Source organism: Humulus lupulus, chromosome 1, assembly GCF_963169125.1.
Source record: "Humulus lupulus chromosome 1, drHumLupu1.1, whole genome shotgun sequence".
In the NCBI taxonomy this organism is placed as follows: domain Eukaryota; kingdom Viridiplantae; phylum Streptophyta; class Magnoliopsida; order Rosales; family Cannabaceae; genus Humulus; species Humulus lupulus.
The window spans coordinates 127,947,778-127,959,142 of record NC_084793.1 but is presented as its reverse complement, the minus strand read 5'-3'; the positions used below and the strand labels follow the sequence as shown (position 1 = coordinate 127,959,142).

The 11,365-nt window shown below is 33.2% G+C and overlaps 1 protein-coding gene and 2 long non-coding RNA genes across 3 annotated transcripts; all 3 read left to right on the top strand.

Moving 5' to 3' along the window:
- The first annotated feature begins 473 nt into the window (after positions 1–473).
- On the top strand, positions 474–923 carry LOC133818018 (uncharacterized). Its single transcript, XR_009885759.1, has 3 exons — positions 474–553; positions 641–708; positions 792–923. It is a non-coding gene; the product is annotated as an uncharacterized LOC133818018 (long non-coding RNA).
- A 420-nt stretch (positions 924–1,343) lies between these two features.
- LOC133821724 (glyceraldehyde-3-phosphate dehydrogenase GAPCP2, chloroplastic-like) lies at positions 1,344–3,637 on the top strand. Its single transcript, XM_062253876.1, has 5 exons — positions 1,344–1,493; positions 2,591–2,703; positions 2,839–2,938; positions 3,068–3,214; positions 3,587–3,637. The coding sequence occupies exons 1-5, from the start codon at positions 1,344–1,346 to the stop codon at positions 3,635–3,637; spliced, it is 561 nt and encodes a 186-aa protein (XP_062109860.1).
- Positions 3,638–7,877: 4,240 nt separating this feature from the next.
- On the top strand, positions 7,878–8,949 carry LOC133818012 (uncharacterized). Its single transcript, XR_009885758.1, has 3 exons — positions 7,878–8,237; positions 8,345–8,604; positions 8,697–8,949. It is a non-coding gene; the product is annotated as an uncharacterized LOC133818012 (long non-coding RNA).
- The last annotated feature ends 2,416 nt before the right edge of the window (positions 8,950–11,365 follow it).

Below are 11,365 nucleotides of genomic sequence, written 5' to 3'. Positions count from 1 at the left end.
TGCCTTGGCTCGCTCACCATAACTCCTGCCCCGTTTGTCAGTTCCGGTTACACACAGAGCAAGCCAAGTTGGACTCTTTTGGGTCCCCAGAAGGGGTTTTGAGGTTAGGGGACTTGATGATGGGGGATGAGGACTGGTAGCGGCGACGTTCATGGCTCATTCTCTCCCAACCAGATTGCAGAGGTGGAGACAGAGACGGAGACGGAAAGAGACTCTTCGTCCAGTGTCTTCTTTCGTTCAGGGCTCGAGGCCATGGAGATGAAATGGAAGAAGATGGAAGAAGAAGGAGAATATGAGGAACAACGAAAGAAGGCACTGGACGAAGAGTCTCGGAAACAACAAGTACTTTCTTATTTTCTTTACTTTCTCGGAGTATTTTGGTTTTAACGGATGTTTGGTTGCTGGAAAAGAATAAAAAATTAACCAAATTAATATAACATACCTAAGGGTTTGAGATATTGATATGCATTAGTTTCAAACGCAGCCCAAACTCTGCAAGATTTTAGTCAACTGTATTTGGCTCTGCTGTTCCAAGCGGATCATCTGTTTTACAGTTGAGTAATGTAGTATATAAATTTTTATGGGTTTAAGCATATTTTCTATTCTTATAATTGACCAAAGAAGATGACACATTGTTCAGGGGATGCAATGTCAAGAGAGTCCAACCCATTAAAGCAACGGCCACTGAATTGCCACCAACTGTTCAGAGTAAGGACTAGACACTTCATACATTGTAGTGTGAATTTTGAAATTCTAATATTTGATGCTCACTCATAATTTATTTTGTTTAGAATTGAAGACCGGTGGGAAGTCAAAGGTTGGGATCAATGGTAAGTTCATCATAGCTCCTAGTTTGAAATGAGGACTTAATAATTATTGTACATTCCATTGTTTGGTGTGGTTAATGTTTTTATCATTCTTTTTAGAGATGCAAACTTATGTGCATTGGTCAATGTTTGATCAGTTTTGGCCTTCAATAGTTTTTGTTTAAATAGGTCAAGGTACAGTTGAAAATCTTGCCAGAGTTGATGTGTGTTTTCATACTGGAAAATTATTTACTTTTATTCAACTTAGTTTCTATGTTACATTTATATATTTATGTTTATTTTTTGCTTTCGAATTAGAAGTAGTCTATAGTTTGGATTCTGCTTCCTTTATGTCACTTTTTTAATCCCTTTTAGTTTGGATGAGTTTAATATTCTGACATGTAAAAGAGTATAGCTTCATGTATCAATACTATTCTTGGATGCTAGATATATATATATTTAATATGTGCTTTACTAAATGAAGGACCTCGGGGTTTAAAGAACTTTGTGAGCCAAGTGATTCTCTTTGAAAGAAGAATGGTAAAGTTGATTAATTCCTTACTTTTTCAATGCTTGGCTCATATAGGGTTTGGTCGGATTGGAAGATTGGTTTTACGAGTAGCAATATTCAGGGATGATATTGACGTGGTGGCAATGAATGATCCTTTTATTGATGCTAAATACATGGTAAGGATGTCAAGCTAGCTGCAACTTGATGGGTTTCAGCTGCCAATGTTGTTGCTATGCTCATGAATAGTCATTATAATTTATAAATTAAAATGGCACTACTCAGATGATGCAAAAAAGTTTTCTTATGTTTGTAAGACTGCATCGAGCATAATATTTGGTTGACATGTCTTTGCTTACAACCTGGTTAGATGTTTGCTTCATAATGTATAATGATATGACTTAAGTCAAGTTTTTGTGCCATGCTTGCTTGATTTCTTGTTGTGTTAATAGTATGTTGTTGAATGTGGTGATTTTTTTTTGTCTAAAGTAGCTAAAATGATTCTGCTCTACTTTAATATGGTCAAGGAAAACTATGTTATAAAGTATGTGGAAGAATGTTTAAATTGCATTTTATTTCAGTAGCTATTAATTTTGATAAACACCTCATAGGAATGGAGGTGCTCATTGTGTGTTCTCTTAAGAAATCATCTAGTCTCCTGGACTTGTAATTCACTTTTACGCTATCTTCTCTTCATAGTTTTGACTAAATAATTTCTATTCTCACTGCTATTAAATGTGAGAGATGTCTTAAATCCAGATCATTAATTGCTTTGAAATTATTTTTATCACCTTAAACCCTCTATAAATGTTACCAAGTATTTAGTTGCATATAATTATCTCAATTATCTATTGATCAAAAAATGATTCTATTCTTTCAGATCTAACTTGAATCATGCTTATGCTTGTTGCGTGCAATGCTTGAAGTTTGGATTTTATTGTGATTTTTTGTGAGCTTATTTGTATGTCAAGTTGAGAGCATGGCAACTTGTTAACTTGGCACTTTAAAATTTCTCACATTTTTTGGATTATGGTCTGAGGTGAGTAGTGGCTGTAGTGATGAACCATGGTCATTAATAGGCTTATGATGCTACCTTGAATGACCTTTATATTACATGAAATTATATTTATCTTAATGAAATGAGTATTTTCAGAGTATTTTATTAAATTGATGTCCTTTGCTAATAGTTCAACTTAAGTAACAGTTACTCCTAATTGTCTTCTAAGGTCATCCCATTATGTGAAAATGGTTATGATATTTTCTATTCTTTATCTAGGCCTACATGTTTAAAAATGACTCTACTGATGGATTATTCAAAGGAAGCATTAAGGTTGTAGATGATTCAACCTTAGAAATCAATGGGAAGCAGATTAAGGTTGTGAGTAAAAGGTAATTTTCATCAGATCTTAGCATGAAAGTGTATACATATTCTTTATTTGCTTATAGCACTTGCAAATGTGGGTGTTTTTTGTTTAAAGCTTAATGTAAATTGAGCTGACAAGTAAAATCTAAACCTTTAATCAGGGACCCTGCTGAGATTCCTTGGGGTGATTATGGAGCTGAGTATGTTGTTGAATCTTTCGATGTTTTCACAACAATTGACAAAGCTTCAGCACATAAGAAGGTTTCTTTTACTAATTTATTTTGTTCTCTGTCTCAGACAGTCAAATGTGTGAGAGCCCACCATGCACGTACAAATCCATTTACATTTGCATGAAATTCTTTGTAACATTGAACTTTTCTGTCTTTGTAGGGTGGAGCCAAGAAAGTAGTTTTATCAGCTCCATCAGCTGATGCTCCCATGTTTGTGGTTGGAGTAAATGAGCAGACATACAAGCCAAACATGGACATTGTTTCAAATGCAAGCTATACTACCAACTGTCTTGCTCCTCTTGCTAAGGTCGGATGCTACTTGTTTTTATTTTTTTTGTTTTGATTCTTGTTGTAGTTGTTTTTTCTTCTTCTTTGTGTGTGTGTGCACACACGTGCTCTGGATGAGTAGAAGAAACAGAAACAGAATTGATTTACAAAGAGTAGAGAGACCAAAAGAAAAACCAAAGACTGACAGTCTTACTAGAAACAGCAAGATGAAAAGTATGGGAAATTTCTTTATAAAGCAACAATGAGTTGTGATTTTTGTAATGCTTTGTGAAATTGTTCAAACTTGATTTTGAATTTATGAATGCATCTGGTTAAATATTCTAGTGCTTTTGGTTTTAGCTATTATGCTTTTTAGTTATTCGCTGAGTGATTTTCTTATTACTTTACACAGGTTGTTCATGAGGAATTTGGTATTCTTGAAGGTTTAATGACAACTGTTTAATTTTGCTATGTTTTTTAAGAATTAAGTTTGTTTTTTAATATGATTTTTTTTAGAACAGTAGTGTGGCTCAGTAGTTTTTACTTCACACAAATTAATCAATATAGAACATTATATTTAGAATTAGAAGTTGACTTTGTAGGTACTACCCTTTTATTTGTTGGCTAATTAAGCTATTGAAATTTGGTTAATTTGATGTCCAATTTGTAGTTGACAATGACAATGGATTTTTAGTGGTAATGTGTTTCATGAATAAATTAATCTGGCCAAAAGATACAAAAAGACTTACAAAATAGTGTAAATGTTTCTCAAACCATATATATATATGTATGTATGGTTACAAAATATAGTGGTAACTAGTTGTTTATGTATTCATAATCAATCACGTTGGATAACATATAATGTAGTTCTCAGAGTAATTCATTTCCCTAGTTTAATGCATTATCTTTGTTTATTCCAATGCAGAAGATTCTGTTAATATTTGTGCTATTTAATCTATTACTTATTTATTCTTTTTCAACACTAAAAGCTTATTCTCAAATAGTAGCAATTGATCACACTATATAACACTGTTTTATAGTTATGCTCTACCATTGCAAAAGGCTCGCATTGTTGCAAAGAGAATCTTGTTGTGTTTAGTCTTCATGTTCTCTACCAAAAGAAATTATATTTTTTTTCTTAATCTGAAACTTTATACATTGCTCACATAGTTGATTTTAACTTGTATTTTTCGTCTTCTAGTTTGAAATGATTTGGGCTTTGAGATTTATCTTGCATTTCTTGTCTATTGGTTTGAAATATATATATATTATTTTATGGAAGGCTTGAAATGTTTTGACTTTTCTCTTTGTACATGTGTATATATATATTTGTTTTTATGTTTTCTTCTTTTAATTAACAGTATCATGGATATTTGTCACAATAACTTTGTGATATTATCGGGAATGCAAGCATAATTTGGTGACCTTATTTTTTTTTTTTTGAAAAAGATTATTCTTTTTTCACTTTTCTCTTATTTTCTTTTGCTTGGATTTTTAGAGGAAAATATATGTGTATTTTGAAAAATGAGGATTGATAGTTTTCACATGTGAAACTGAACTGATCTGTTTTCCTGTAGTTATACACAAATTTTGTCATTTTGTATGTGAAGTTCAGAGATAATGTAAGGAAAGACTGCTCCTTCTATTGATCCTAAAGCTCCATAATTCATAACTCAAGATGTAACTTTGGTTATGGTATTTATTTTTATTGAATAACTTTTATTCGAGTCCCAATTGTGCCTTGTTGATATTTAAATTTGATTATGGTATTTATTTTTATTCACAATAGATGTTTGTGCATATGATTAGAGCAAAAAAAATAGGGTACATTTGTTGTTTAGTTTGTGTAGATAACCAACCTTAATGCAATTATAGTGTCTCAAATTACTTGGGATTGCAATATGCATGAATATAACAGCAGTCCGAAATCACATTCCCCGTAAGACCAACCATCTAGGGGACTCAGGAACAAAATGTAGACCAACCAGTAAGATAATGCATGGAACAAGTCCTTCGGATAAAAAAATAAAAAAAGTCAGAAGTCAGTCCCTTAAATTCTTGTATGTTTCATTGAAAAATTCAGTTCAATCACATAACATACACATATATAGTGATATAGGAAAAAAAATAAAATATGTAATTGTAATCATTATTTACATCAAAATGGCTCTGATTGAGTTAGCTGACAAAAAATCCAAGGTGGACACATGCATCTATAATTTGTTTTCTCTACAATAATCATATGGTAATCTCAAGCCTACTTTTCTTTTTACCTTTAGGCCATTCATTCCATATCAACTAAGCTTCGATTTTACCCTGAACAATGGTGCTCTTATGAATTTCTAACAAAACAAAAGACTAGGAATCACAGTCTTTTTAAAGTGTACTAGGAAGAGGACATACAAAAGATGTAAGCCAATCTTTTTTGTTTTTTTTTTCGGGTAGTGATCTTCTTTTTATTGTTTTTTCTCATGTATAGTACAATATTTCCAAATCTTCTTTTTGCTTCTTTCACTTTAACTTTGTTTGCCTTCCATGAAGATTGGGTGAAAAAAGGTCTAGTTGAAGCAGCAAAGAGAAGCTGGCAAAATGTCAATCCCCTATTTTTTGTTGTGTTATTTGAATTTATGTCTTTCTATTTTCAGTAAAACCTGTAAGTGGTTGACAATTAGTTTGATTCGGGTTAGGATTAACAGTAACTTAACTCGATCTGGTTATTATGCTTGACCACTTTCACATCAACAGAATAATGCCAAAAACTTCCCCCTTTCATACAAAAAAATAAAGAATAGAACTAATACAACAACAAAAACATAAATATATACATATAGATATATATACAGCTTGATTCATAGAGAGAGAATGCTGAGAGAGTGAGCCAACTAGCCTAACAAAATTTCTATATATAACATAAAAACTGAATAAACTACACACACATACAAAAAATGCTTGTAAATATACAGTAGCATATGTAGACAAGCTTTTAGATTTAGTTCTTTTCATTGCCTCATTTTGTTGGAACTTTTTAAGTCTTGGTCAACACTATCATAACATCTATAAGTGTAAATAGACATCTTAACAAAACATTCTATAGCCATTAAGCTTTTGGGTTGAGCAAGTGTTGATGGGCTTCACTTGAAGCATATATAATAGCTATTTTTGGCCAGCCATTATGTTGCTATTGCCAAGTCACACAATTATCTTGCCATATTTTACATTTCAGGTTCTCAATGAAGCTTATTAGCATTCATGTATTTTCTCAATATATGTACGCTCTTCAGTGTTTCTGGCTTGTAAGTGAATTTACTTGCACCTGATTCTTACATTTTATTTTATTCTATTTTAGCTGCATGATTTTGATACGTGCATTGCAAAAAATGAAGAAGCTATTCAAATTGATCCTCACTTTGCTGAGTGTTATGGAAACATGGCAAATGCTTGGAAGGTAATCTTTAGTATATTTTATGGTTCCACTGTCAAGTATTTAGCCTGCAAGCATCTAATAGACAGTTATTATGTTTCTGCTGCAGGAGAAGGGCAACATTGATGTTCCAATCCGCTACTATATAATTGCTATCGAGGTTTGTTACAGCCATCAATCTAGACCATAAGTGGGGTTTTTTTTGTGATGTGTTGGCAATATATACTTTTTGAGTTCAAATTATATTTTTTGTTTTTGTCTTACAGTTATTAGTTAACTCCTGATATATTCTTTCCACTGGTGGGGGTGTTTATGTTAATTAAAAGTGTTAATAATCAATTCTTTAGCTGATGTAAGTTGGTGCTTGCTTAAATGATTACTTTAGTGTTGATAAATTCCAATGAAACTTAACCAACCTGGCTAGAGAAAACACTCCAACTAGGTTGTTTTGAAGTATTGGGTAGAGTCAATTTGATGGGAAGGATTTGGTTGTTATATTAGCCAATAACATTCCTAGTACTAGGAATCTTACACCCAGTGGCAAAGCCAAATTTGTTTTTTCGTGGGGGCATGATCATCAAGAGCAAAAATATATATTCTTTCTTTGAATTCTTTTTTCCAAATTATATTGTTGTTTTATTTTGTAGCTCCAACTAAATTTTGCTGATGCATGGTCAAATTTAGCAAGTGCATATATGCGTAAAGGGCAATTTAACGAGGCAGCTCAATGTTGTCTCCAGGCTCTTGCACTGAATCCACATTTGGTAGAATTTCTTTCTGACTCTTGACACTTGGATATTCAATGATTTAACAAAATCTTTTAATAGAACATAAAATTTCTTCTTAATGTTACAGGTTGATGCACACATTAATCTTGGGAATTTGATGAAAGATCAAGGATTAGTTCAAGAAGTGAGGAATCCATGGTCTTTTTTTTTCTTTCTTGATAGGTCTGATATTAGGTGTACATGGTTACTCTACAAGCTGTTACCTATTTCCTAAATCTCTACACTCTTCCATGATTGAATACAACACACACACATACATATATATATACTAGTGTTCAGGTTCCTCTGTACTCCAATATCTATGGAACTGCTTTATTATAATTACATTATTATATCAATTTAAATTTATTATTTTGTACGAGTTTGCTCAAACCGTGTACTATTTTTCTTCTATATGTGGTTTTTATTACATGAAAATAATATTTTTGAAAGGTTAATATTCTCCAAAGGTTTGTTGTAAGAGACATTCTTTGTTGATGACACTGTGAAGTTGACATAGATGTTATGCATCAGGGAATTCCTGAACAAGCAGATGTTCCACCAGTTGCCCAAGTTCCTGCTCAGGCAGCAGCAAACTCCCCAGCAATCATTCCTCCAGTGCACGCATCACAACCTGCTGCTGCACCTGTTGTTGTCCCTAATGCAAATCCATTGGATCTCTTCTCACTGGTAGCTATTGTTCTACCTCTTAACTTTTGAATTCTTCCCTCAGATAGATGCTCCTTTGAAGTTTGAATTGTATTTTATGATCAGCTAATTAATAAAATATATTACTATTCTTGAATCAGGGCCTACCAAATGTGGGTGCAAATGCTGGTGCTGGCAATTTGGATTTTCTTCGAAACAGTCAACAGGTACTTGATTTTTTTTCCTTTCTTTTTTTCTCTGATCCATATGGAGCTTTACTCTTTTTTATTGTTGTGGTCATGGTTGAATTTTTTTTCTCTAACTTTCATTGTAGTTCCAAGCATTGCGAGCTATGGTGCAAGCAAACCCTTAAATTCAGCAGGTTAGGCTTCTCATAAAGAAACAAAATGCATGTTGATAGCTTGGTCATTTTGGTGGTAGATGGACACTAAATAGTACTCATGCTACACTTATTGTTTTGCTGCCTATGCTTCAAGAGCTAAGGAAACAAAATCCACATCTTGTGCATCTCATACAAGAGCCTCAGGCTGACTTTTTGCGCCTGATAAATGAACCTGTCGAGGGAGGAGAAGGGTGAGATGAATGCAGTTTTTTTTATTATTATTTATCAGTTTTTGTGATCTACTTGACACATGCTAATTTTTCATTTTTATTATACAATCAAGAACGTTCTGAGCCTGATGGCTTTAGACATGCCACAGGCTATGACTGTAACTCCTGAGGAGCAGGCAGCCATTGAACGTGTATGTTTCTAATCTTTGTTTAACCTCTGTGTAGTCCCTCTCTTGTTTGTGCTTTTATCCAAGAGCCAAGATGGCTACTCAAGAACATTTATTGCATTTTTTTATTCTTAAACATATAATTTAGACGGTTGAAACCTTTACTGCACTGTTTTATAGTTAATTTTATTATAATGTTTCAGTCAGTTCTGTGTATCAACAACCATTCAGATCAATCACATTTTAGGACCAAAATAAATAAATAAATAGTCAATTGAATAGAGGGAAAAACTCTAGTGATGATTAAAAATATAGAAGTGGCTGTTAGACAACATAATGCGAAAGACTTGGCACTTGATCATGCTATACATCTGTTGCTCGCTGGTATGTTTGCCAAGTGTTTGCGTATTGGTTCTGGTTCAGTTTTCTCACCACAATCACTTGAGTAGACAATGAGGGACTGCTTTTGAGTACTGCCCTTGGGGTATGTTCATTTCTTCATTTATTGATTCTTTATGTTATTTTTCTTCTATTTCTTATTTTAAAGTGTTATTTGTTTCATTTGGAAAAACAGGGGAGGCAATATTTCTGGGTTTTCAGCACTACATTTTGGCCCTTGCAACTACAGTGTTGATCCCTTCTTTCCTTGTTCCTTACATGGGTGGTACTGATGTGAGCTCATTTTTCATAAAAGAGCAATATTTCTTTTTAAGCAAGAAATTAATATAGTTTGTGAGCGGATCCTTTAATGTTTCCTCATACTAATTTTGGTCATCCTCTTTTCTTTACTAAAGTGATAAAGTCAAGTTTTTGGAGTTGTTTATGTATCAAAGTTGAAACTTTGTTAATGATTTTATGAACCATCTTTGAAAAATAAAATTTCATCAGGGTGATAAAGTCAGAGTAGTACAGAGTCTACTGTTTGTTGAAGGAATTAACACACTTCTTCAAACTCTCTTTGGAACCAGATTGCTTACTATTATTGGAGGGTCTTATGCATTCACGGTCCCTATTATATCTATCATTCATGATTCATCATTGGCTAGTATTGAGGACCCTCATATCGTAAGTGCAACCCTTCTATTCTTGAATAAGGCATTTCCTTTTCCTTGATATCACTAAAGCATTCTTTTATGGTATGACTTCTTTGTTATCTATGTGTTGTAAGGAAGCTTACTTTTCTTGTACATTTTTCTAGAGATTTCTCAACACCATGAGAGCAGTCCAAGGTGCTTTGATAGTAGCATCAAGCATACAGATTATCCTTGGATACAGTCAAATTTGGGCCATCTATTCCTGGTAAGATTTATCTATCTTGGAATTAGAGGTAGTTGATTCAGGTATAATGCTGAAACCTGAAAACAACAGTATAATAGCTTGTGACTCTTGCTATTCAAATGGTTCTTTAGAGGGAATAAAAATTGGATGGTTCCTATTCCAAGGGGGAAAACAATGATTCCTTTGTTTTTAAGTGTCAAGTGCAGTACCAATCTTTCAAAATCCTGATATTTCTATGCAATTTATGGTATTGAACTTGGTTTGGTCACATTTTTAGTCTTACTGAACCATTTTCTCTAGTTCATACATGATATGGACTAGTCCTTTATGAATGCTGAATGGACATTTGACCATATGGTCCCCGTGCATTTTTCTGTTGAAATATGTTTTACTGTACATTGGCTTTAAGGTCTGTTAACTATTTTTTGCACTTTGGAATTGGCACAAATGGGAATCTTCAATTTGTTGTGTTTTGATTATTTAATAATTTGCCAAGAGTTTCTTTTCTTGATAGGCTTGTTTGATTTTTCTATAAATTTTTTGGTTTACCTTGTTCTTTCTATTGATATTTTTTTTCTTTATGCTCTAGGCGGTGTGTTTTGCTTTAATGGGCATTGGCAGCTCATTTCATGCTCAAGAAACTATTGTGAGTGGGTAATTGGAGAGTCGAGTGTGGTAAATACTGTTCTTTTCCTGTGTACTGTGTTATGTTTGGGGCCATTTGGGACATGTTACTTTCTTATTCTTTTGGGATCTGCATGTAAAAGCCTCAACATATCTGTTTGCATACATTTGTTGAAAACATCAGGTTCTGGCCTTTGGGTACTGTGTGACTTCAGGCCATCAACTACAGAGGTTAACATAACAATAAAGCTTTTACTTGTGTTGCTTTTCTCGACAGTGGAGTTTTGTTGTCTCAGTTCACATTTTGGTGGCATGATAGACATGGAATCTGTCGAGGACGTGGCTAATATTTCTAATGTGCTGGGATTACTACCCACTCTTTGCAACTGTACAGTCATTGCTGACCACTGGACCGTCTCCCTGCAACTGCACAGTCATTGCAACTGTTGTTTATTTCTTTGTGTTGAAAGTAGTAACTTTTAACTATGTTGAATATTTAAGACTCCTTGAATGCTTAAAGAACATTTTGTTGTTGATGACAGTGTTGAATGTTTTAAACTAATTTGTGGATTGTTAATACAATGTTGAATGTTCTTACTTTTTGTTATTTGAAAATCAAGTTCATTTGATGATGCTAGTATATATATTAGAAAGTTAATTTTAATTATATAAAAAAATTAAAATATAATAGAATAAATTAGTGTTATACAAAT

Coding starts and splice junctions, on each gene's coding strand:
- LOC133821724 (XM_062253876.1), top strand. CDS start 1,344: ATGGTAAAGTTGATTAATTCCTTACTTTTTCAATGCTTGGCTCATATA. Junction 1,494..2,590: donor TTATTGATGCTAAATACATG/GTAAGGATGTCA, acceptor TTCTTTATCTAG/GCCTACATGTTTAAAAATGA. Junction 2,704..2,838: donor ATTAAGGTTGTGAGTAAAAG/GTAATTTTCATC, acceptor ACCTTTAATCAG/GGACCCTGCTGAGATTCCTT.